Source organism: Mastigoproctus giganteus, chromosome 2 (assembly GCF_048544385.1).
Source record: "Mastigoproctus giganteus isolate SK-2022 chromosome 2, ASM4854438v1, whole genome shotgun sequence".
In the NCBI taxonomy this organism is placed as follows: Eukaryota; Metazoa; Arthropoda; class Arachnida; order Uropygi; family Thelyphonidae; genus Mastigoproctus; species Mastigoproctus giganteus.
Genome location: NC_143576.1, coordinates 263267535 through 263294345, shown reverse-complemented (window position 1 = coordinate 263294345; position 26811 = coordinate 263267535). Strand labels below are relative to the sequence as shown.

Below are 26811 nucleotides of genomic sequence, written 5' to 3'. Positions count from 1 at the left end.
CACATTTGCGTGAGTTGGATAAACTTTTGGCAAAATAAATAAATTTATACTTTTTTTTTTGTGTCAAATACTACTTTGGCGACTCAATATTTTCCAGTTTGAGCACTTATTTTTTATTTTTTTGGTTTTTAGGAGCATTAGCAACTAAGGCCATATTGCTCCGGGATATGCGGTGGTCATTCCCTGACCTTTCCGCATCCTCCGTATTTGGTGGTGACAGGCTCGAACCCCGGTCTAATGGCGCCTTGTGCACTTATAACGAGTAAAAAGCGATGTCTTAAAGAAAAGAAAAAAGAGAATAGTATAAATACAAAATTACATAAAATAAAAATATAATCTTTTTATAAAAATGTAATTGGTAATTCTTTGCGGCTACCAACGTTTGCATTATTATCTTTCGTTCCTTTTTTTTTTTTTTTAATTTTCTTTATTACTTATTTACTTATTTATTTATTTTATTTACACACCCACACCATACCAACTGCAGGGGCTCACATCTGGTGATTATGGGCTTGGTACACCCAGGGTCCTGAGCTGGATATCATCATTCTTCTCTTCCTTGGTGATTTCCTGCTAGTTCTCTCTCAATTCGGATTTTTTTTTTTTTTTTTTTTTTGGCTGGTGCAGCATAAGCCTCAGGCTTCCTCGCACCATGTGGCTAATAATAATAATAACTGTATAGCGTTTTGCTAAATAACTAAAGAAACAGGATGGAAATAATGCCCTTGGATACATTAATATAGCACTGAATTGACTCTCACTGAAGTACTCCGACATAGAGAAATTCTTCAAGCAGCGCTTCAGCCAGCGGGTGGCTGATGGCTGGAACAAACTGCCGTTTGTTGTACAGGTGGGCAGTTTGAAGAACTTCAAGGAAGAACTAGACAAATTATTGGAGGGGATGGACAGGTGATGTGGGAATTTTTTTTTTTTTTTTTTTTTTTTTCAGCTGATATAAGCTTGCTTTCTTGCATCATGTGCCACTACTACTATTACTACTAATAATAATAATTTATTTATTTATTTACAAACTTCTGACCGACGGTGCACGCAGACCCTAGATAACAGTGAGAAAGCTGAGAATTACAGAGAATCAATACAGAGTCTTCAGTAGTATTACAATACAGTATATACAAATTTTGATTAACAAAGCAGAATAAAGAGCAATTTCTCATATACAGACGGTTTAAGTGTAAAATCAATACTGTCATTATTCAATACCTGAAGGAAACGGAACAGAGAACTACCAAGTAAGTGTTGGGTACGAGAGACAGGCAGTGAGAAATTAGTTTTATAACGAGAATTCAAGCGGGGCTATAGTGAAAGGTGTTTATTCAAGAAGAGATGGAGAATCGATAATAGAGTTTATGATATTGTAGACAAAAAGAGGACTACCTCTTTTTGTCTACAATGTCGTCTGGAGTGAAGAGGAACGATTCTGAAGCAACCACAAAGAGTTCCGTAAGTTTCGACGGTAAAAGGCAAGGCGATTTCGAAAGCACAAGAATTAAATGAATTTTATTTGAATTCGCTTAAGTCTGTGATAAAGATATTCTTGTTGTAGGAACCAAAAATGGGAAGTATAAGCTGCTTGTAGAGAAGAATTATAACTTTGTCACTATCAATCACAGAGGAAGAACGATTAATTAAGCCAAGAAATTTGGAAGTCTGAGATATTATGTGATCGACAAGACAAGAGGGATGAAGGTCAGTTCGAAATCGGACACCTAAGTCCTTGAATGTATCAGTAAACTGTACTTACAATTAGGGTTTCCAATAGTAATCAGTAAAGACGGAGGGGGGGGTTCTAACTTCACGATTCGTTTAGAAAGTTTAGAGTTGCCACTCAACATCAAAAGAATGAAATAAAACTGACAGATCATTAATGTAAACAATAAAAAAAAAAGTGGACCCTTCCTCGAAGAACACCCTCCGAATAATAATAATAACCATACCATCATTGTCTTTAAGCTTTTGATTCTCAATTCAACATACAATGCGCATACACACACGGGGGGGGGGGGGGCTAGGTGTTCTGATGACCAAACAAAATGCGGAATAATGCTCCAGAAATTAATTTTTGAAAACTAAAGCCGTATTAAGCTTTGCGTTTTATAACAAATTTCCTAATTAAACATGCACTATACTACCAAAAATCATGAGACACCCTTCTCAATAAAGGCTATCATCTGCGACTATGACCTATGCAAATATTTTAGCCCATAAAGGAAATCAGCGGAATTTACTTTAAACAAGAGCTTCCGAGAGATGAGTAAAAGGAAGGGATAACAGAATTTCAGAGGGAAGGGGGTGATATTTTTATGTCATGCGCAGAAAAATGCCTATGAGTGCCAATGCTCAAGAAATGAACATTCCCAAGTGGACAACTGGCACGTTTTTTTTTTTTTTTGATGTCGGTCTCACACTAATCCCAAATCTGCCAACCGTCTTTTGAGTGGTCCTCGTGTGTAGCGTAGTGGTAATAATCGTCCTCCCAACAACCGGGTTCGAATTCTGTTTCTTCAACTGGCAAGAGTTGAAGAAACAGAGGTTAGAGGCAACGCTGAGCACAAGAAAGGACTAGGTAGGCGTAAAATAATGATTGATATAAGCCAACGCGCCTTGGAACGGCTGATTAAGAAAGTTATGTCCTCTAAACAAATCTTTGAGATAATAAAAAATGTCTGTGAGTGCCAATGTGTGTAGGAAATAAAACAGTTGTAAGCGCCAAGGGAGCTTACAACTGTTTATATTCCGGGACGAACACACGGTGCTTATTTATTATAAGCACCGTATAACACCTGTTTATTATTTGTGTTATTTTTTTAATCGACATCGGTATTATACCGATGTCGATTAAAAAATTAACACAAATAAATTTACCATACAGATATTAAAAATTCACAGCTACTTTTTAAACAAAGTCGATTTCGCATTATCTATGTTTTACATTATGGATAGTATGGGGTAAGATACACTGAATCTGGACTGTGAATCAATGGAAATTGGTCCAGTAGAGTAATAAGTCATGCTACGCAGTCTACCAGTCTGATGGACGTGTCTGTGCAAGAATACCAGGATAAAGTTTACTACCTATCTTATTCTAACTCTGAAATTGGGAGGACGAGGAGTTGCCGTTGTCGTGGTTTTATTTCTCGTGGTATGGACCAGGTCCGCAGGTTGCAATGCATGGAATCCCGAATGTTGCAGAATCATACCTGCATTTAGGACAATTCTGTATCCCTACATTGTGCAGTTTTATGGAAGCTGTCTTTAACCCTCCACAACACGCAATGTCACAAAGCAAAGTGAGGTTGCGCGTTGTGAATGCGAATAATATAGGAAAATTGTAGTACAGTATACAGTAGAGAGCACAGAACTACTCAATCCAACTGAACACCTTTGAGGGGTGAACTGAACACAGAAATGGGACAATACGACCATTTTTGTCGAGGGAGCTTACAAATGTTTAAATGGGATGGGTCACCATGCTATCAAACAAAGTATTTGACTCCTCCGGGGGGGGGGGAATAAAGAGATACTGTGATTCTAATATGCTATTAGAATAACAGGAAAGACCCTCAGATGGATTTCAGGTTACTGAAATTAATAGTTTCTCCTCAGAATGGGCTATAATGATATGATAATCAGACTGCTCTTATTTCTGATTTTTTTTTTTTTTAAATTACATTTACGAAGAGGATTCAGGGCATGATGCGCTGATTATGGTAGGGTTAGTGGTCATCGTCAAGTAGCGCTGCTTCAGGCGTATACAGGTCATCTATGTTAAAAAGATACATGTTCACACTGGTCAGATCAATGGCGGATCCAGGAGAAGTGATCGCCCCCCGCCCACCAAAAGCCTGAGTAAATTTTAACAAATACAATGTGCTGGCCGACCGGGCTAGCCGAGTGGGTAAAGTACCTGCCCGGCAACCCAAAGGTCGCGGGTTCGATTCCCGCCTCGGGCTTGGATCAAAGTACTGCAAAAACCTTGGAAGGTGCAATATGGCCACAGAAGCCGATGCGCCAACAACTACCAAATCAAAAAAAAAAAAAAAAACAATGTGCTGTATTATTTTAAATTGTTGTATGATGTACATAGTTTTTTACAAAGTCCTTTTCCTATCCCTTTAAAATTAATAACGCGAAAACTATGGGTCGTATCGATTTTTTTTTTTTTTTTTTTTTTGTAGTAATTGGTATATGTAGGAGTTTTTTTAATTAGTTCGAAAATTTCTTGCGGTACATTAACTAACCCATAACGGATTGCATTCTTCAAATCCGGCAATTATTATTATTATTATTTTTTTATAAATAGCACTTGATATTATGTTTATTACAGTGCGATTACTGGAGAAATAAATGGCAATATGGCGGGTGTGCATAGGCACACCCGCCATATTGCCAAATGCATATGCTCCGAGGCGCCTCTGTAGCCAGGAGCAGCAGTGCGTAGCACACGCTATTTGATTAGACCGGGGTTCGAGCCCGTGCCCACCAAATACGGAGGATGCAGAAAGGTCAGAGAATGACCACCGCATATCCCCGGAGCAATATGGCCTTAGTTGCTAATGCTCCTAAAAACCAAATAACAAACAACACCGGCATATACTCCGTACATAAAAGCCCTTGTTCTTTTCTTTTTTCTTTTATGAGAACCCCAAGCATGACAGGTATTATAGTACTTAGTACGGTGCATAGGTTGAAAATATGAAAGAAGATACATGTTCACATTAGACTTGAATTACTGTAGACTGTAATTTTCAGGAAATACGCATTGTTCCAGAAAACAGAAATTGAATGAATAAATGAGGAAGAAGAAAAGTTGGTTCTGTGAGTTTGAAGTTGGACAGTAAAACGACATTGACTGGTTGCGAAACATGTTCGGAAGAGAGAGTGGGAATTATAGAAGACAATTCAGAAGAACAGTGTCCATGGAAGTATGAACAGAAAAGACACGCAGCAGAACCAGAACATCTATGAGACAGACAGTGGAGAGACTCTGTTAGAGATGAGTCATTAAGTAACCTAACTACTCTCTTTTGAATGGAATATAGAAGCCAGAGAGAGGTTTTGGGGCCACTGTTCCAGATGTGTAATAATATTCCATGGTAGGGCGGATTTGCGATTTGGAAGAAAAGTAATGCCGAGAACGAAAGGAGAAACCTATATATATATATATATATATATATATATATTTTTTTTTTTTTTTTTTAATACACAGAGGAAGCAATATTTGTAATGTGCTTATGCCAAGAGATTAGAAGGCAGAGTAATCCCCAATAGAGATATATGATCCTGCCTAGAAATCAGTGTCATCGAAGATAAGCATAGGAGCAGAAGAATCCTTTTTGTGAGATGTAAGACAGGGCTGAATTCCAGAAGAATTGAAATCAATTATCTGTGCTCCACTAGAGAATTACCCTTTTTATATATGTATTTTATTTATATAAGAGTGGAAATAATTCCTAAACTAGAATTTACTGATTTTACGGACCTCTATTTAAGGGATGAAAACAGTGACTGGCACCGGAGTGATTCTGAAGTGCTCGTGAAATTGAAAAAAAAAAAAAAAAACCGGGAACTCATGAGTTACGGTCTCTAGCATCCCAGTCTGTTTACGCGTAAAAAGCTCATTATCATATCGTTGTGCTCCTTTGTGCTCCGTTTCTTTATTATAACCAGGCACTTACGTTATATTGCATGGCCCTAAGAAAACAGTGAGCACCTGTGTTGTACAGAAATTAAAGCAATTAGGAAGATAGACAGTGGTGTGTCTTTTTCCAGCATCTGTGAGAAATAAAGAGTGAAAAAAAAAAAAAAAACTGTAATTTTGTATAAAGCAAGGTTAAGCTTAAACAACTAGAGGGTCTTTTTTTCCCATTCTTTATGCTCGTAGCAGAACAAATTTAATTTTCACGAGTTGGTATTGTACAGTACTACTTTCATATAAACGACATCTCCCATTTATTCAATAACTGCCGTATTTCCACATATATAAGACGCACCTTCATTTTGGGGCCCGAAATTTGAAAAAAAAAAAAAAAAATGTATTACATAAAGTTATTGAACTCAAGTTTTATTCATCATAAAATTCATACAACCCATCACTGTCAAAACTCGCATCCATTAGCTTGTCCTCATCTGTGTCTGATGACGAATCACTGTCTTCATATATTGCCTTGTCCTCAGTTCCATCTATGGAATTTGAAATGCCACACTTTTTAAATGATTTGACAACGATCTCAATCTTGATATTATCCCAGGATCTTTTCACCCAGGTACAAACTTCTCCTATAGTTGGTTTCTTCACTCTTCCTGCTGGTGTCAAATTGTCCCCATAAGACTTCATCCATTGGTTCCATTCGTCTCTCATGTCAGCTTTGAAGGGTTTGTTAATGCTGACATCAAGTGGTTGGAGCTGGGATGTCAAGGTATGACGGCAAGTTTTGTTTTTTGCTCTGCAGCAATCTTCTTTGTATTTTTTGTTAAGTGTGTCCTGAACTGATCAAGCACCAATAGGGCGGGTTTGCGTAAGAGCCTACCTGGTCTCCTGCTCCAAATTTTCTCAAACCAGATCTTCATCCCATTCTGATCTATCCAACCCTTGTCATGAACGTGGACAATCACTCCTCAAGGAATGTCTTCTTTTGGCATTGTTTTGCGTTTGAAAATCAGCATAGGAGGCAGCTTGGTTCCGTCGGCACAACAAGCTAGAACAACGTATAATGGCTCTTTTCATGTCCACTTGTCTTCACAGTTACAGTTTTCACCCCCCCCTCATATCAACAGTTCTGTTACTTGGGACATCAAATTGAAGGGGGACTTTGTCCATATTTGCAATCTGTCCCAACTCAAACTGATGTCTCTTCCGACGTTGAATGACAAAACGATGAAATTCAAGGACCTTCTGCTCATAGCTTTCAGGCATCTTTTGGGAAAGTCTGGTGCGTGTACGCATGCTTAGTCCATTCCGTTTCATGAACCTGAAGCACCAATTGTGTCCTCCTTTGAAATCAGTAATTTCTTTTTCATCAGCAATTCTTCTTGCCTCATGCTGAACCATCTTTGTGGATACACGAATTCCAATTGCCCTCTGCTCCTCAATCTATACCTTCAATTCCCTCTCTAAATTAGGCCATTTTGCTGACTTGCCTCTAATGGCCTTCTTTTGCTGTGGCGTTTTCAGTAGGGTTTCTTCTTCCCATAGCCAGTCTCGGATTGTTTTCTCAGTTGGAGAACCAAGACAGAACGTGGCAAAACGTAACCTAATATACCGGTAACAAGTTATTTGTTATTTTGGTTTTTAGGAGCATTAGCAACAAAGGCCATAATGCTCGGGGATATGCGGTGGTCATTCCCTGACCTTTCCGCATTCTCCGTATTTGGTGGTGATGGGCTGAGATGGTCTAATCAAGAAGCGTGTGCTACGCACTGCTGCTCCTTCCCACATGGCTACGGAGGCGCCTCCGGTAACAAGTACGAAACAATGAGCGCAAAGACAACAAGCGCGAAAAAGCGGGAAATGCAAGTAAAAAAAAAAAAAAATCTACAACCACTGTATAAGACGCACTCAGTTTTTATACCCCAAATTTTTCGAAAAAAAGTGCGTCTTATACATGGGGAAATACGGTAAAAGCAAATGCGTAATGGTAAGAAGCTGGCTGAATTAACTGAGAATACCGTTCCAGTATCTGGTGAAAGTTCACGAGTATCTCAACTTCGATTCTGACAGTTTTCCCAGCACCACTATATGGCCACAATAAATTATCTTTTACTTAATATTAAGGACTAATACAGGGAAGAGGGGCAATACCCCCTTCCCTGAATTAGAGAGTAACATCGAGGGTTTATTATATAGTTTTACTCTGGGAAATAAAAAAAAAAAAAAAAAAAAAAAAGAATATGTAACAAATACGGACTTAACCCGATTCGAATCCTTTGTAGTATTAAACCAATAAGCAAAATTAGCAATATCCCCAACTAGACGTAGCCATGTTAATGTTACTGAACATCGTAAACACGTAGAAATGAGAAATACGGGACAGCAGAGCGTTTTTAGGTAAAAAAAAAAAAAAAAGTTGGAAATTATCGGGGAGGAGTTTTCCCAAAAGAAAACCTATGTATATAAGAAAATTATAAGTTAACACAACAAAAGAATAAAATATGTGGAGGAATAATATCCCTCCTCACATACAAGGTGTGGCAATAAAGTTCTCAGACTGGTACAATACACAAAGTGAAGGAGCTCAAAAACGGTTATATTTTTATTCAACGTAATCACCACATACATGTTGGACAGAGAACTTGTGCAATCGAGACCAGCTAATATCCGTAAAATCAGAAAAATGCAATTTCTATTTAAAAATAAATCTGCTTGAGATCTTAGATTGATTTAAAATGACACAGATCCTAGGTAACATAAAATCACAATGAGGATGCAACTGTCCGATTTTACAGATATTAGCGGTCTCGATTATCAAGTTTCGAGACAACAGGAGTTACATAATGTTTTTTTATATGGTAATCGCCACCTGATGGAATGCACTCGTTACACCGTTTTAAAAGGTTCTGAAAAGAGTCAGCGAAGACATCCAAAGAGATGTTCAATTTGGCTGTTACGGTTAATCTTTACAAGCGGGTATCCCTTCTGTGGATCTTTGCGACAAGCAATGATAGACAAGTGTAGCTCCTCCCACAGGCTGCTAATGGTAGTTTGCGTTAAAGTGAATGTCGTCTTTCCACCGACTAAAGCCTGCAAGTTTGCGAGTATACAGAAACACTGGGTACCCTTTTCTAAAGATTCTGAAGCTGCAAAGGAATGCAGAGAAAATGAATGCCGTCTTGGCGCTGGTTTAAAATCCGGAAACGAGCCCCCCCCCACCCCCGGTGCTGGTTTGAAATCGGGAAAATATTTTTAATTCGTTTTCCGATTTCAAAACAGCGCCAAGGAGGGGAAAGGGGGCTCGTTTTCCAATTTTAAACTAGCGTCAATACGGCATTCACTCTCCCTCTCTCTGCATTTATTTGGATCTTTAGAAAAGGGTGCCCATATTCTCTCTTGATTGCTTGCCGCCGAGATCCGAGCCACGTGGCGGCATAGATGCAAGGGAAACTCTAGTAGTCTGTTCTCTCGGCATACATGTCATGTGACATCTCATGAGTGTTAGGAGCTACACTTGTAAAGCAGCCTGTCAGAGCAGTAAGTGGGAGGGGTTGCATTTGTCTATCATTGCTCGTCGCAAAGATCTAACGAAGAGGTACCCGCTTGTAAAATTAACCTCCCCCCCTTTATGTATAAATCTTTATGGCCAAGGATATATACATACAAACAGCAAAGTATAGTATATATATAAAGGCAAAGTTCCCTCCAAGGCAGGATACTATGGCCAGGGGGAATTACATAGTTGAAGATTATTATGTCCTCAACGTCCTGAAATCACTTTTCTATGAAGGCAGTTTTCCGGAAGTAGTGCTATACCGGTGGGTGCCAGCAATCCCGTTTCCAGGCTGCTCACACCTGAGAGCCAGCAAAAAAAAAATAAAATAAAATAAAATATATATATATATATACACACACACACAATATAAACAAACTAAAAAAAAAAAAAAAACAGATAATCAAAGTGTATATAACCAAATCTTAATTAGTAAGCATTGGATTATTCCAATGTCTTTTCCGTTGAAAAACACAGAACTCTTGCAGTGCTTGAAATTTAGCCTGATTAGCAATAAGATCACTTTCACAGCCTCTAACTAAATTACCAATTTTCACTTTTAGCCTTTCTCTAAGTTCAACACACAAACTACAATCATATAATAAATAACTCCAAGTCTCAGGTTGACCGCAAGTACATAATAAGTATATAAAGGAGAGCTGACTAGACCAAAGTAATGTAGTTTAAAATTTAATGACCCATGGCCAGTTAAAATAAATGATGTTACCATAGAAGGAAAAAACCATTTGTTGTTACTATCATAAGTAAATGTAACTGTTGGAATGACCAATCTAGTCACCTCCCCAGTGACACTAAGATCCCATCTCTGTTGCCACATACCAATCAACTGTTTTAGAACATTTTTCTTAGCTTTAGCTATCTTTATAGAGACATCAGATGTAATATTCATGAAAGAAACAACTATGCCTTTTTTTTAATGGAAAATATAGCTCCCCCACATTTGATGTTAGACATGTTTACATGTGAAGTCCCATGAAGTGATAGGAGTGTGTTTCCGCCTTTAATCTGTTCGTGCCACTGGGACAATAATTACAACACCCTAAATCACTGATTCTCAAACTTTTTCGTCAGTGGGCAAGGCAAATATTAATGAAAATACGATGACAGAAACTGTGGGTGGTCATATTGGGTTAATGCTGTGATTCACTACCAGCCTCGCATGAAAGAATGGTTGGAGAGAGAAGGATTTGCAGGAGTATATCGCGATCGTGACAGTCGAGAATTTTGCAGTATCTACTGGTCATCTAATTATTTTCTGCAAACCAATCCTCATCTATATACCCAGTTCCCTTAGTTTTTCTCCCAATTTGCAATCAGTCATCAAAAATTTTACCACGAAACTCGGTTAACAGGAAATATTTGCAAGTCTTCCGCATTTCATATTAACCGGTCTCCACTGTAGTTAGTACACAAGTCTTATGATTTTATAAAAATTGAACCAAGGTTTTCTTCACACTTATACATAATATCAATAAAAACAGCCGCAGACTGCATGTGTAAAGCTCGCGAGTTGCACTTTGTGAACCCTGCCTTTCTTCTGCAGAAACACAGAAGAGACCGAGTGTGCTTTCTGTCAATTTCTTAGAAGAGTGGTACAGTACTCATTGAAAACTGTCAGCCCAGGAGATCAAGAAACCCACGGGAACTAATGTTTGCACAAGAACAAAGCAATGCGAGCTGCAAACCATTGCATTTTATGTAAGAGCTGTTCTAGACAACCCAACTATCACAGCACACGTTGCACACGAACGACATAACTGGTCCCTAGAATGTTGAAAAGCTGCTGTGGAGTAAAGAATCACAATGCACATTTTTTTTGAGATGTTTGATTTTAGGAGCATCAGCAATTATAAGCCATATTGTGCCACATCTGTGTAATGGCTGATGTGCAAGTCCCTAACCTTTCCGTATTTGGTGGTCACAGGCTTGAATCCCGGTATAATCAAGAAGCATCTGCTACATACGCACTACTGCTCTTGACAACCTGGCTACGGAGGTGCCATATATTAATTACCTCCTACACAGTACAAATTATTAGGCGCCTCCGTAGCCAGGTGGGAAGGAGCAGCAGTGCATAGCAAACACACTTCTTGATTAGACCGGGGTTCGAGTCCGTCACCACCAAATACAGAGGATGCGGAAAGGTCAAGGAATGACCGCCGCATTTCCCGGAGCAATATGGCCTTAGTTGCTAATGCTCCTAAAAACCAAATAACAAACAAACCACCACAAATTATTCACCTGATTATGAAGCATTGTTGACACAAGTCAATGATGCCACCTGGCCCCAGAAACAATGCAACATATTTCTGCAGAGTTATTACCCAGATGGAGAACACTCACAGACATCACCAGGTCACTAGGATAATACATCAGAAGCTAGTGCAAAAACTACCAGTTGATCACTGAAAGTGTACTGTATTACAACTATGAGCCCCAGGTCATACTAGAGACCCCTACTCCCAAACTATACTGGGACTGCACCATAATTATTATTAGCCATATGGTGCAAGGAAGCCTGAGGCGTATGCTGCACCAGCCAAAAAAAAAATCCCAAATTACCCTGTGAGTGAGAGAGAGAGAGCAGACAAGTCGATCCTTCAGAACAAACCAGATATAACCCTCATTGACAAGAATGAAATGGCTACCTATCTGATTGATATAGTGGTGCCCAACACCTGCTACTTCTAAAAAAAAAGTATAAGGAAAAGATCAGGAAGCACATAGACCTATAATAGGAAGTCAAAGAAATGCAGCATAGGGAACAAGTAATGATCATCCCAATCACTGTCAACTACCAGCATGGTGCCAAAGATCTTCTATAAGAACCTAGCAGCAATAGGCCTTGCAGAGAACACTTACATGGAACTCCAGAAAGCTGCAATCCTGAACAGCTGTTGGATAATCGGAGAGTTCCTCAACCAATAACAGTAACTGGACATAACAACCATCCCACACACCTGGTACAATACCAGCCGGGGATGGGGGAAAACCCATTAGGAGAAGAAAGAGATAATAATAATAAAAATACTTATACTACTGTGAAGTAGGTAATGAATGCCTTGCAAAATGAATGAAGTTAAATGTTGCAAATACTACACATAGTAACAATGACATGCAGTCTAGAATATATGTTAAACAAAGAAATTGGTGTTTGGAAATTATTAAAAAAAGTGAGGACAGCAAAAGAGGTAAGCAAACCTATAGCCATAATTTTGAGAGCATCTTTGGATTCACAGGAGGTCCTGCAGACTGGAGATGAGCAAAAGTATCCATAATACGCAAAGAGGAATCAAAGGATGGCACGAGTAATTTCAGACCTCTTAGTTTGATTTCTGTTCCAGGAAAAATATCTTGCAGGTGCCTAGGCTCAAGACACTGCAATTTGCAAATATGTAGTCTTTCTTGGTAAGAGCACTCCCTTTGTTTACCTCACCAATCTCATTTTTCTTCTCTGTACCCATTCCAACAGCTCTATATCCTTCCTAAAATGTGACCGCCAGATCTGTATGCAGTACTTGATGTGGCCTGACCATTGCCTTATACAATTTTGACCTCCTGTGAATCCAAAGATGCTCTCATAATTATGGCTATAGGTTTGCTTACCTCTTTTGCTGTCCTCACTTTTTTTACAATTTTAATCAGAGGGGCTTTTGATACTCTTGCACACAAAAGACTGCTGCACTGCGGAAAAGGGATGGTTGGATGGGAGAAGAAAAAGGTTTGTTATCAATGGGTACTGCTCTTCTTGAAATACTGTTATTAGAAGAGTCCCCCAGAGTTCAGGATTAGTGCTGGGCCCAGTTTAGTTTTATATATATATTAATGATACTGATGAGCATATCAGGCTTAACATCTAAGTTTCCTGACTACTTGAGTAGAGAAGGCCCAAAGACCTTGCACTGAGGAGGTGCAGTGCTTGTATCCAAATGCTTTCAGGTCATAGAAAATAACATCTTTAAAAAAGTAACGTAATAAGCACTGAATTATAAAATACATCAGGTTCCATTTAAAGGTAAGAATATACACTTTGTGATCACTGAATTATGACCACCCCATCCGTAATGGACTATAGCTGCATAGCTCACAGTATAAAAAGCCAAACAGCTTCTTATGCTAGCGAAGAGGTAATTTGCATCTAGACATTTAAGGGCTAAATTAGCAGTTATGGGACATAGTAAAGATATCAAAGAGTTTCAAAAGGGCATGACTGTGGGCACATTAAGCTTGATATACCATATTGATGATGGTATATCAAGCTTAATGTCCAAGTTTGCAGATGATACAAAGGTTGGCAGGGTTGTCAAGGACACTACTGACACTATGCTAGTGCAACAGGAACTGGAAAGGTTGAGCAGATGGGCTGAGAGGTGGCAAATGAAGTTTAACATTGACAAATGTAAAGTACTACACATGGGAAACAGCAACCCCAGAGCAATGTATCAACTCTGTGGTACTACACTGACAGTGGTAGAGAATGAAAGGGACCTGGGGGTGGTTGTGCAAGCAGATATGAAGTTCTCTGAGCAGTGCAGACAGGCTGCAAGAGTAGCTCATGGAGTATTGTCAATGATATACAGGAATTTTTCCAGCAGGGATAAGGAGGTGATTATTCCATTGTATAAGGCAATGGTCAGGCCACACCTAGAGTACTGTATACAGGTCTGGAGGCCTCATTTCAAGAAGGATGTAGAGCTGCTGGAACGAGTACAGAGAAGGGCAACAAGATTAGTGAATGGAACAAAGGGGTGCTCTTACAAAGAAAGGCTTAAGTTTTGCAAATTACAGTGTCTGGAGACTAGGCACCAGCGAGGTGATCTGATAGAGGTGTATAAAGCCTTGAATGGTTTAAGCATGCTCAATGCTGATGGGATTCTTCCTCTAGCTCAGAAAAATCACCTGAGAGGGCATAAATTCAAATTGAGGAAAGACAGATGTAGGATAGACGTGCGGAAATTTGCCTTTAGCCAGCGGGTGGTTGGTTGGTGGAACAGACTTCCATCCCTTGTGGTGGAGGTTGATAGCCTAAATAAGTTTAAGGCTCAGCTGGACAGGTATTTTGAACGAACAGAGGGGTGAAGTGGAAGTGGTTTTTTTTTTTTTTTTTTGGCTGATGCTGCATAAGCTTGCTTTCTTGCATCAAATGCCTCTACTAATGCTAATGCTACTTGTGTACAGGGTGCTTCCATATCAGAAAAGGCACATCTTGTCAGTTACTCTCATCCCACTGTGGTTAGATGTACAAAGAATTGTAAAAGAAAGGTGTCAAATAGGTCAAACCACCTCCCACCAACAGAGCTGTAGAGGATAATTCAAGGTGGATGTTCATGGTGAGCGAAGGGTGCAACGCGTTGTATGGGCTCAATGATAGGTCACTGTCCTACAGATGACATTGCAATACAATATGGGGAATGCAAGAAGAATATCCAAAATGATGATGCACCGCAGACGTATGGGGATTCCACAGTAGATGGCATGAGTATTTCAAGGAACACAGTGAAAATATCACCCATCTTGATTGACCTCTAAATTTGCCTGATCTCAATCCAAATGAATACCTGTGGGATGTTTTGGAATAGGAAGTGAGGCTATGGACAAGCAATCGGCAACTATCCGACACTGTGGGAAGCCTTGCAGGTAGCATGGCTGCAGATCCCTATGGATGCCTTCAGACCACTAGTGAAGTCAAAGGTTAGGCAAATATCAGCTGTTATCCATGTGAACGATGGCCCAACATGGTATTAGGTAGGTGGTCACCATTCAGTAATCACTGAGTATATTTTTAGCCATGGAACCTAATCATTTTGCAGAGGGGGGGGCTCAATTTTCCATCACACCTGAGAAATAGCCTACTGTAAATTGATTTCTACACAGGAGAATGGCAAGTCATGTGGCAAAAGTATGGGTAAAAAACTATGTTCTTTCCTCCTGCCATCTATACACACCAGAGATAGCACTGGATAATTTTTTCCAAAACAGAATTTCAATTAAAGATATATAAATTTAAAGAGAACATCAGGATCCAAGCAAGCACATACTACACTTGAAATCCAAAACCCAGGATTTATTTTCACAGACACTTCTACAAAATTGCTAACTAATGATGTCAAAGTTTCAGTGGAGTTTCTTTGAATAGAGGAAATATATAAACTTTGGCAATATTTTAATCAGACCTTGTACATCTGGGCAATAATTCTCAACTTGTGTGCCACAAGGTTAAGAAACGCTTCAATTAGATTAATTGTAATTGTTTTTTAGGTGTGGTGCCTAAAATGTCTTTTATCTCCATTGCACCTCAAACAACAAACTTGGAACCACTTTAGAAGATAATCTCAGAGAATAAATGTGAGATGAAAATATTATATCCAAGTGATATGGGTCATCAAACCATTGTTTATTCACAATCATAGTGCCCATGGAGCTAACATGCCTTACACAGGAAATGGCACTTTCTGATGAACAGATCATCATAAAGAATTTTTATTATTTTTTTATGGCTATACATTTGCAATTAAAAATGACTTGGACCAGAAGTGAATATGGTGGAGGAATACTAAAATCCACACTGCTGTATTCAAGAAGACAATTAAATATTTAATTTTTGATGTAAAAAATACAAGAGAGTATCAGCACTGGGTTAAAGTAAAATTAGGATATTTTTTGTTTATTTTTTCCCCAATGTATTCAAACATTATACATTAATTCTCATCAATTCTGACAGTTAGATGCATGATTATGAGATTACAAAGTGTTCAACCTTGTGCTTTATAATAACCATATTAATATCCTTGAAAACTTTTTTAGAAGTTTAACAACTCTAAGTAATGCTGTTATGCTCCAATTTGAGCACTGCATCCAAATCTCCTTAAAATTGGAATGTATTCACAATGAATTTTACTTTTTTCCAACAAACAGTATGGAAACTTTTAATATTATATTTGATGACGGAGTACAAGGTGTGGCTATTAAATAATGAGATGTTGCAATAAAATAAATATAATGAAATATTTCATACCTCACAAGGTATTATTCCCTTCAAAATAATTGCCTTGGGCTTGCACACACACACACACACACACACACACACACACACACACACACACTGTTCCATACATTTCTTCCAAGCATAAACATTTCTGGAAGTCATCTTCTGTAAGCCCTTTTAACACTTCAGTCGTTTTTTTTCTACATCTTCAATGGACTGAAAATGGGTTCCCTTAAGTATATTTTTCAGTTTAGGGAAGAGAAAAAAGTCAAAAGAGGCTAGGTCAGGCAAAAAGGGTGCATGTTCTCACACAAGGATTTAGTTTTTTTGGCCAGAAACCGGCAAACAGAGCACGCATTGTGTGTTGGAGCATCAACTATCCTTCCACAATTCAGATCTCTTCCTTTGAATTTTTTCATGCAGCCTTATCAGAATTTCATTCAATGTAATATTATTTGATTGACAGTTGGATTTGGTGGGTCATATTCAGCCATAATGATTCCTTTAATATCAAAGAAAACAAGAAGCATGGTTTTCATTTTTTATTTTGACATTTTTTTGGGTCTGGGTGATTGTTTTGTCTTCCATTGCAGTAACTGTCTTTTAGTTTCTGGGTCTTACTGGAACAGCCAACTTTAATCTCAAGTAATCATAGTATTCAAAGGCCGTATCTTCAATTTTTTCAAAACATCTTCCCAAACTTGGAGTCTTTTTATTCTTTGATCTTCATTCAAAATTTTTGGCACTTTCATCAGTTTCAATAAATACCAGATGGCCTGGTCATTCATCATCTTTCACATTCTCTCTTTCTACTAAAAATCTTTTATGCCACTCAAACATGCAAGCTCTTAACATAGTATCTTTCCCATAAATTTAATGTAACAAATCATAACTTTCAGTTGGTGTTTCTTTCTGTTAAAAATCTGGGGTCGAGTCATTTTTCGATTCTTTTTTTCTGTCATTTTTCTGGCAAACTGCGAAAATATAAGGTAATGAAAACCTGTCTTATGCAAAGTGAATAAGTGTGTTGGAATATGACTTGCAGATAACTAGGGAAAGTTTCAAGGTCAACTGCTGTATCTTTGGTTCATGGGTAGCACTCTGTGTATAGTGGTTGCATGCATAGCCTTGTTATTTAATAGCAACACTTTGTAGGAACCGGCTTTCTTGCAAGTAGCATAGTGGTTATGATCGCTGTCTTTCTACACCATGTGGAAAAGGCCTGGGTTTAAATCTTTTCAATAGGAGAGGACTTTTAACACACTCTGATTAAGTCAAATTGGTCTTAAGTAAAAGTTGCATGGGTCCTCCACTGGAAACTCTGGATTTTCATCCAGAAAACTTGCAAACTAGTCATGGAATACATGAAATTTACATATATAGTGCCAACTCACTTGGCAAAAAAAAAAAAAAGAAGAGTGAACTGTCATGTCAAATATTTACAAACAAAAGTGGGAAAAATTCGACATTGGGATGGAACTTAAAAATAAATTAGTGTATTATGTATCCCTGGGACCAAGTAGATAAATATTAAAGATATTTTTATTACTTTTACAATCACAAGCTACTTAAATTTTCATATAAGTGGGTTTTTTTTTTTTTTTTTTTTTTTTGTTACATGCTTCTCTTTTTGAGAAATATTATTTATTAGCAGTGCAATGACATGGGACAAATCATGGCAAATGATACAAGCTTATACAGCATCAGCCAAAAAACAAAACCTACTCGCCTCTTCTGTACATCCCTTCTAACAACTTGTCTAATCCTTCCTTAAATTTATTCAAATTACCCACTTCACAATACCAGATGTTTATTCCACAATCAATTACTCTCTGGCAGCTGAAAGCAAATTTTCATAAACATTTCTTCTAACCATCCTTTTTCAATTTAAATTTATGTCTTTTCCAAGAAAGTATAAGAATTACTCTTTTTCAGATGACAAACATGAGGATTGAGTAAGCTACTAAATCCTTTAAAAACTTCAATCAGGTCTAGTTGCAGGCATGTAATCAAATGCTGCAATTTGCAAAACTAAGTCTTTGTGGAAAGTACCCATTTGTGTCCCCAAGTAATCAATCATGTTGTCAATACCCATTCCAACAGATCCAGATCCTTCTTAAAAATGAGACTTCCCAACTTTAGCATTAGCAAGGGCACATGATGCAAGAAAGTAAGCTTATATAGCATCAGCCAAAAAAAAAAAAAAAAACACACAGACACACACACATACACTCTCCCTTCTCATTTCACCCATCCACTCACTCTAAATGTTTGTCTAGTTCTGCTTTGACTCTGTTTAAGATATCAACTTCTACAACGACAGATGGAAGTTTGTTCCAGCAATCAACCACATGCTGGCTAAAGCATGTGGTTGATTGCTAAAGGCAAACTTCCGCACATCTATCCTACAACTGTTTTTCCTCAATTTGAATTTATGCCCTTTCAGGCGATTATTCTGAGCAAGAGGAAGAATCCCATCAGCACTGAGCATGCTCAAACCATTCAAGGCTCTATACACCTCAATCAGATTACCTCGCAGGTGCCTAGTCTCCAGACACCGTAATTTGCAAAACTTCAGCCTTTCTTCGTAAGAGCAACCCTTTGTTCCATTCACTAATCTTGTTGCTCTTCTCTGTACTCATTCCAACAGCTCTACATCCTTCTTAAAATTGTATTCAATGCTCAAGATGTGGCCTTATTAACTTGTATTCAATACTCAAGATGTGGCCCTACCATTGCTTATACAGCAAAATAATTACTTCCTTATCTCTGCTGGAAAAATCACTGACAGAACCCAATGAGCTGTCCTAGTAGCCTGTCTGCACCAATCAGAGAACTTCATGCTGGACTGTACAATTACCCTGCGGTCTATTTCATTTCCACCATCTTCGGTATGGCACCACCTAAATGATATATTATTATGGGTTTACTGCTACCCAATATGCAATATTTTGCATTTATCAATGTCAAAACTCAACTGCCACTTCTCAGCCTATCTTCCTACTTTTCTAGGAGTTGTTTTAATAAGCCACCTTAATTCCTGTCATTAAAATATAGGAAAAATACTTCCAGGAAGCAGAGCAAAACTGGCCCATAAGAATGCCTTCATCATTAATAGATACTGAAAACAATAAGAGGCCCAAGCACTGAACCTTGTAGAACTCCACTAATAACAGTAGTCCACAAAGAACAGTACTCATTATAACTTCCTTGTCTTTCATCACTTAAACATCCATAGCAGAAACTTGCCCCTAACGCCATACTGCTCCAATTTATAGAGCAGGCTTCCGTGTGAAACAGCATCAAAATCTTTACTTAAATCTAAGTACACAATGTCAAAATTTCCTTTTTGCATCATAGTAACTAATTCAGTTGATCAGACAAGATATCCCTTAGCAAATTCATGAATACATCATAATTAGAGAAATCAGTGTATTTTCATTAGACTTTGCTGCCTATTTATTTTTTCTGTACAAAAAAAAAAAAAAAAAAAAAATGGATGCAATTCCTATTGTAAACTTTCACACACACCTAAAACTTTTGTTAACTCACACTTGAAAAACATGTTTAACACTTTTTGGAATCTCTAATCTTGTAAGTTAAATCATTGCTGAACTGTCATAAGTGCTATACTGATAAGGTGCCAACCAAATATTAAAGAGCCATGGGTGGGTCACATTACTAATAATTAACATTATACTTCACTTCTGAAGTGTTACTTAATAGTGTGTCACAGTAGCAGATCAAGTCGGTTCTGGGTAGGAGGTGATATATGTGACTGACAGAATTTGAAAATTAAGCTTAAATTTTGCTACAACACCACAAATAGTTATCAAACTTCAACTTAATATCATAAAACCTATGGTATTTGTTCCAATTTATTCAAGTTCTTTGGTGAGGTGATCTCCCCTACTGGATCTGCCACCGGTGCAACATGAGCAACTTATGAGATCAATGATTCTATTTTTGCTTGTTTTATAAGAAAAATAGATGCCAGCCTTCTTACAGGCATAATGTGTACCAACAGCCCAGGGCTGTCTAAGAATGCATTAGCAACACACTAGGAAACTTATATGCAGTAATAATACTCCGGGATATTTTTCAAATGAGGAAAAATAAATATGTATAAGCGTAAATGGGATGCTGCGACAGAACAAATAAATATAATAGGATGTATGAAGGGTTCTGAAAATGTTTTAGAGGTGTAGAATAAAATGTTGAATATCACTGAATCAGATTATGTTTGAAACAATGAATGAGAAAGTTGGAAATAAAAGTGGCACTGGAATACTACATAAGAAACTAGAGCGCACAGCAGAATGCATATCGGGCAGCAAACGGCAACTACTGCACACAGACAAGCTTTCCTTTCAGGAAGTTCTATATCCGTCTACAGTTGGCAGGATAAGGAAACGCCAAGAACCGCAAGTAATAGCAAAGCAAGGTCATTTTCGCAGACAACGCTGAATACTGAAAACGTTACATTTTAAATTAATTACTTGAATGACTCGTGTGTCATATTTTCCTCTCCACGAGTGAAAAAATTTACACACGTTTTCTTTTCTATGGATATGATATTTCACACCATATATGTAATAATTAAAAAACTTTTTTTGCTAAAAACTGACAACTCGTTCAATTTTATTTTTACAAAAAAAAAAAAAAGTAGTCGGTAGTACAAAGTAATACTGGACACACCTATTTATATTTATCCCACATATACACAACACACGAGAAACCACGTAAAAATGCCGTTCCATTGAAAACGACGGTACGGTACAGTACGAGCAATGGCTAGCTAAAAGAAAAAAAAAAAAAAAAATGGAGTTGCGCTAACTTCAGCGTATGCAAGACAGCATATATAAAAATAAAAATAACTTGATTAATTAAGTTCAGAACAAGAATAAAACTGCTACAATTATGATACACAGAAATATAATTAATCGTTTCACTAGCAAGTGACAGCACACAAAGAGCAATTCACGCAAGCAATGGCCAAGAATGATCCTATCGCCACAAATTTGATGTTCATCTCAGGCAGGGAAGAATTTATGAATTTGAGAACTCATAAAAGTTATATATATATATATATATATATATATATATATATATATATATTCCGTTTATACTTGGTAACGCCGTCGAGGTAAAAGGAGTTTAGAATTTCATTGTAAATATTTTATTGCAAGTGATATGATCGCAATTTCAACAAGTCTTGCATTTTTTGTGGCAGCATAAGGCTCAACTCCCATTGTGTGTCCATTTCCGTACCTAGAAACACAGCTATATACGTATAATAATAAAACAGATAATCCTATCGAATTTTATCATTCATAATGACACCTGCAAATAATGAGCTCTTATCTAGGCGTAAATTTGATCCAGGTCTCAGACACAGTAATCATTGCTGCAGTGTAACTAATATATAGGGTTGACACCGTTCCGCTTTTGACAAGACAATTTTTAAACTCTTTGTCCCGTTTTTGACCACATTCTGTACTTTTCCTAGCGCAAAACTCTGGGGAACGAATATGACAGCAGAGTCCTGATCTGATCGCTGTTGTCGTTCAGAAGCTTCTCGTTATAATCCTGTACCAGTTATTATCCTGGCTATAAAGTATTAATAGTCGCATTTAGGCAACGGTAACAGAATTTAATCAACCGTAAGTTTCCCGATGATAAAATGTGTGTGTGTGTTTTTAAGCAACCTACTAAAAATTATAAGGCATGTCTTATCAGTCTCTATTAGTAATGCCAGTGCGGAAGGGTATTTTGAAAAATGTGGAACGATGAATGATAGAGACAGTAGTATCCACAATGGTAAAACCCCGGGGCTCACATCTGGTGAGTATGGGGTTGGCACACCTAGGGTCCTGGGCTGGATATCATCATTCTTCTCTTTCTTGGTGATTCCCTTCTACTTCTGACTCTCTTTATCTCTCTGTGGGTAATTCAGATTTTTTTTTTTTTTTCTATCCTCGCCTTTTCCCATTATTATATGGGGTCAGCATTTTTATTGTTTTGGCATGCAATTTTTACGGCCGGATGCCCTTCCTGACGCCAACCCTCACCCTTTATCCGGGCTGGGAATATGCGGTGGTCATTCAGTGACCTGCCACATTCTCCGTATTTGGTGGGTACAGGCTTTAACCCCAGTCTAATCAAGAAGCGTGTGCTATGCACTACTGCTCCTGCCCACCTGGCTATGGAGGTTCCTTTTTTTACTATATTAATACTGATTTTAAATGTTACCTGTAATCCAAGTATCTCCCTCAAAACAACCCTAGGGGCTCACATCTGGTGAGTATGGGCTTGGCACACGCAGGGTCCTGAGCTGGATATCATCATCCTTCCTTTTTTTTGATGATTCCCTTCTCTCTCTCTCTCTCTCTCTCTCTCTCTCTCTGGGTAATTAGAAATTTTTTTTTTTTTTTTTTTTGCCTAGTGCAGCATAAGCCTCAGGCTTCCCTGCACCATATGGCTAATAATAATAATAATAATTAAATTACATGCCATTAAAATGACTGTCTATTAAAACTTCATATAATGTAATAGTTATTTCTTCAGTTTTTTGAAAAGTTTTTTTTTATGCTTTTTAGAATTTCTTAATATTATTAGAATGAAGGATGAGGATTTAACAATTTGATTATTAAAATATAGGAAAAGCCGTGTCCAGGGCCATGCAAGTGTGCGTGTATGGGGGAGGGGGTGCATTGGATGTGCCACAAGAGGCCCTCAATCTAGGGGACCTAAACGAGGGAGCCATCTCAACGTAAATAAACGAGACCTCTTAAGCCCTTTTGCACCCAGGCCCCAAGTACCTTTGCACTGCTCCTACTGTGTCCCCAATGAAATAAATTAGCAAAGTGAGAAGTATTCTGTCTTTCTCTGTTTTTTTTTTGCTGCCATTCTGTGATTTTCAAGGAAATCATAGAATGGCTTCCAAAGATTATGAGTACAGTATTAGCTTCACTTATAATTGTTCTCAGTCTACAGGCATCTTGGAAAGTAATGTTACATTACCCACATTATCAAAAATTTGTATTGCTCTGTAAATTATGAAACTGGAAGGGTGCTGGAGTAAAATTTGCATTTACCTAGTCCTGCTAACCATACACGTTCATGTTTTGCATATTATTATTATTAGCCATATGGTGCAAGGAAGCCTGAAGCTTATGCTGCACCAGCCAAAAAGTAAAATTCCCACGTTACCCTGAGAGAGAGAGAGAGAGTAGAAGGGAATCACCAAGAAAGCAAGATTGACGATATCCAGCTCAGGACCCTGGGTTTGCCAAGCCCATACTCACCAGATGTGAGCCCCTGGGGTAAATATGTATTCATGACAGAAAAAAATAAAAAAAAGAAGAAAAAATAATGTGTCCTATAACTGGTTATTTTATGCTCATCCTATACACAGAGTGGACTTAAAATAACTTTCCATGATGATTTTATATATATATTTTAAATTGATATCAGTTAGGAGGTGATTATCCCTTTGTATAAGGCAATGGTCAGGCCACACCTTGAGTACTGTATACAGGTCTGGAGGCCTCATTTTAGGAAGGTTTGGTTTGGTTTGGTTTGGTTTTATTGGCGCATTAGCATCTAAGGCTATAATGCGCCAAGACCAGGTAATATATAAAAATTTAACATCTCAGTGACCTAATTAATTAGGCCACCGTGTCCAGATCTAATTACAATGATAAATCAATAAACGAAATAATAATAACATGAATTTTAAATACGATTAAAAACGTTTATTGCTTTCAAAAAGCTAAAAATAGCAGACACATTGTCATTGTCAGATAAAATCTGACTGAGTGTATACGGCTCAGTCAGATGGCTAAAAGCGGTAAAACGGATATTGCTAAAATCTGGACAGTCAACTAAAATGTGTCTAATTGATAAAATTGTGCCACAGGACTCACACATAGGAGGGTCATCAGCCCTCAATTTTAGGAAGGATATAGAGCTGCTGGAACAATTACAGAGAAGGGAAGCGGGTTGTAATGTCTACCAGGTGAATTGCTTGAAGTGAGTTAGGAATAGGTGGGATTGCCAAAACCTTGGGTGTAGGGGGGGAGACAATTAAAGTCATAGGGACAGAGTACCCTATGTGAGAGTGGAGCTCACTATCAGACTATAATCCTACACTGACCACACAAGCTTTAGCCAGGGTAAGCATCCAATGCCTTGCCATCAAGAAAAAGCTAAGTTTACAACACATACACTCGATCAGTTGCACACCTATCATACTACATGTGCACACAAGTAAGACAATACTTTCTCTCTCCCAGTTGCCTTGTTCTACTCTTCATTTTGCATACTGACAAATCACATCACACTGAATATAAACTGTACACACCCTTTTTTTTTTTTTTTTTTTTAATATATAAAACAAATCACACACACTCATTTGGCCATCACACAGTTTACACATATGGCCAATATCAGTCATACCACAATTTCACATTTTAACCTGCCATTTCAAATGTCATAGTATATATATATATATTTTATATATATATACTATGCACAGCACTCCAAATATAAACAGCACACATTTTATTTTTTTCCCTGCAGGTTAAGTTTACCCAGGAAACTGTCATTCTCATGTAACTGTTAGTTCAACTTGCCCATCCTTTCACACACTGGCATACCTTATGCAATGTTAACAACATACATACCAGCTTGTGCATATACCAGGTTGGCAAGGCTGCATTCATGCACAGACAAAGAACAAATATCATGCTAGTGGTTGTATAGGTCGAGACTTGAAGTTGGAAATATGGTGAACCCTTAAAATTGTGGGTTGACTTATATGCAGGGCCTAAAATCTTAACCTAAACATCTATAGCAAATGGGAGAGACACTACACATTTAAAATCTTGTTAAAAATAAAAAAAATGCATATATAAGGTTATAAATTGATTATATTAAACAATAAAATTCATTATATGATACACTTATCATACTACTACAATCTACCAAAAACATGGTTATGTATCTTCACTATCAGATAACAAAGTAATGTCTTATAATGTCCTTATAAAATTTTTGTCATATGGATCCCACTCATTATCCGATACATCATCATTCTGCCACAAAAAAATCTTCTATGCCATCCATGGAATGTTATATACCACATTTTTTAAATGAGTTTGACAGTTTTAACATCAATTTTGTTCCACGCTTTTATTACAAACTCACACAAAATATCCAAAGGAGCTGGCCGCATATATCAACCTTTGGTAAAACTTTTTTTTGCCATTCTAATCCAATCATTCCATTCTACACAAATTGTCTTTGAATGGTTTGTTGAGGCAAGCATCCAATGGCTGCACAACTGATGTTAAAACCACCTTGTATAACAGCAATCTTTGTATTAATGTTGGATAATATTTTCTTTATTTTCTCTGTTGTATGTGGTTTAAATATATCCCAAACCAATAAATTAGATTTCAAACATTTTCATTCCAAACATTTTCAATCTAAAGTTTAACTCCATCTTGATCGATCAAACCGTGTTCGCATACATGAACAAATATTTCAGGAGGAAATGCTGTTGTTATTTGGTTTTTAGGAGCATTAGCAACTAAGGCCATATTGCTCTGGGGATATGCGGTGGTCTTCCCTGACCTTTCCGCATCCTCTGTACATGTTCGAGCCCGGTCATGGGCTCGAACCCCGGTCTAACCAAGAAGCGTGTGCTCCTGACCACCTGGCTACGGAGGCGCCAGGGAGAAATGTAATCTTTGGCATTGTTATTAACTTTGTTCCACTGCCATGCACATTAATACAACCATAAACTGAGTTTTTTTTTTGTGTCCAGTTGTCTTCACTAAAATGTTTTGGCTCCTTTTGAATTCAATGATATGGATGAAAGGGTGTGTGTGTGTGTTTTGCATATATTGGCTTCTTTAATGTTCCAATATTAATGCTAATACAGGTAGGCCCCGCTTTACAACGCTTCAATTTATACCATTTCACATTAATGCCATTTTAAAATAATAATGAAAAAATAAAAAATATATACAGTCAGACCTCCATATAACGAAATTGATCATTCCCTTGAAAAAATTCATTATAGAGAAATTTCATTATAAAGAAATATGACCTTTTCAACAATGAAAAATACTGTAAATTCAGAAATATAGTAAAAGATGGGAAAGATGTGGGAAGGAATAAATTTTCTAACATTTTAAAACAATTTATTAATACATACATATTAAGCAATGACAACTTACATGATATCCACAATTTATTAGTACACTTTTAAGAATATTGTCGTAAAATATTTGGTTATTTTTTGTTGTATACTGTTCATAAAAATATGTTTGCATTTGTTTAAACTTTTAACCACTCAGATACATTTTCTGTTACATTTTCTTCCCACTGAAGGCCTCGATGCAAAGTTTCAAATGCTGCCAAGGTTTGTTTGGTAGGTTTAATATTGCCCTAATTTTCATCCAACTCATCATCGATATTGTCACTAGTTCTTTAAATATGCTCCAAAACGTTGGGAGTCACTCGGATATTCAGCTACTATGATATCATTATCAACTCCTAAAAATTTCGCCAAGA

The 26811-nt window shown here is 37.5% G+C and overlaps 1 protein-coding gene across 7 annotated transcripts in view; it reads right to left on the bottom strand.

Annotated features, from left to right (window-relative positions):
- LOC150090447 (cyclic AMP-responsive element-binding protein 1-like) overlaps nucleotides 1-26811 on the bottom strand; it is a 313271-nt gene that overhangs the window by 216197 nt on the left and 70263 nt on the right. For 3 of the 7 annotated variants that reach the window (XM_090389890.1, XM_090389889.1, XM_090389896.1), the window contains exon 4: nucleotides 24915-25078. The exons of the other annotated variants lie outside the window; for them this stretch is intronic. In XM_090389890.1, the coding sequence (XP_090246016.1) occupies nucleotides 24915-24977 (63 nt within the window). In that variant the 5' untranslated portion in view covers nucleotides 24978-25078. The remainder of the gene's footprint in view (nucleotides 1-24914; nucleotides 25079-26811) is intronic. 7 annotated transcript variants of the gene reach the window in all.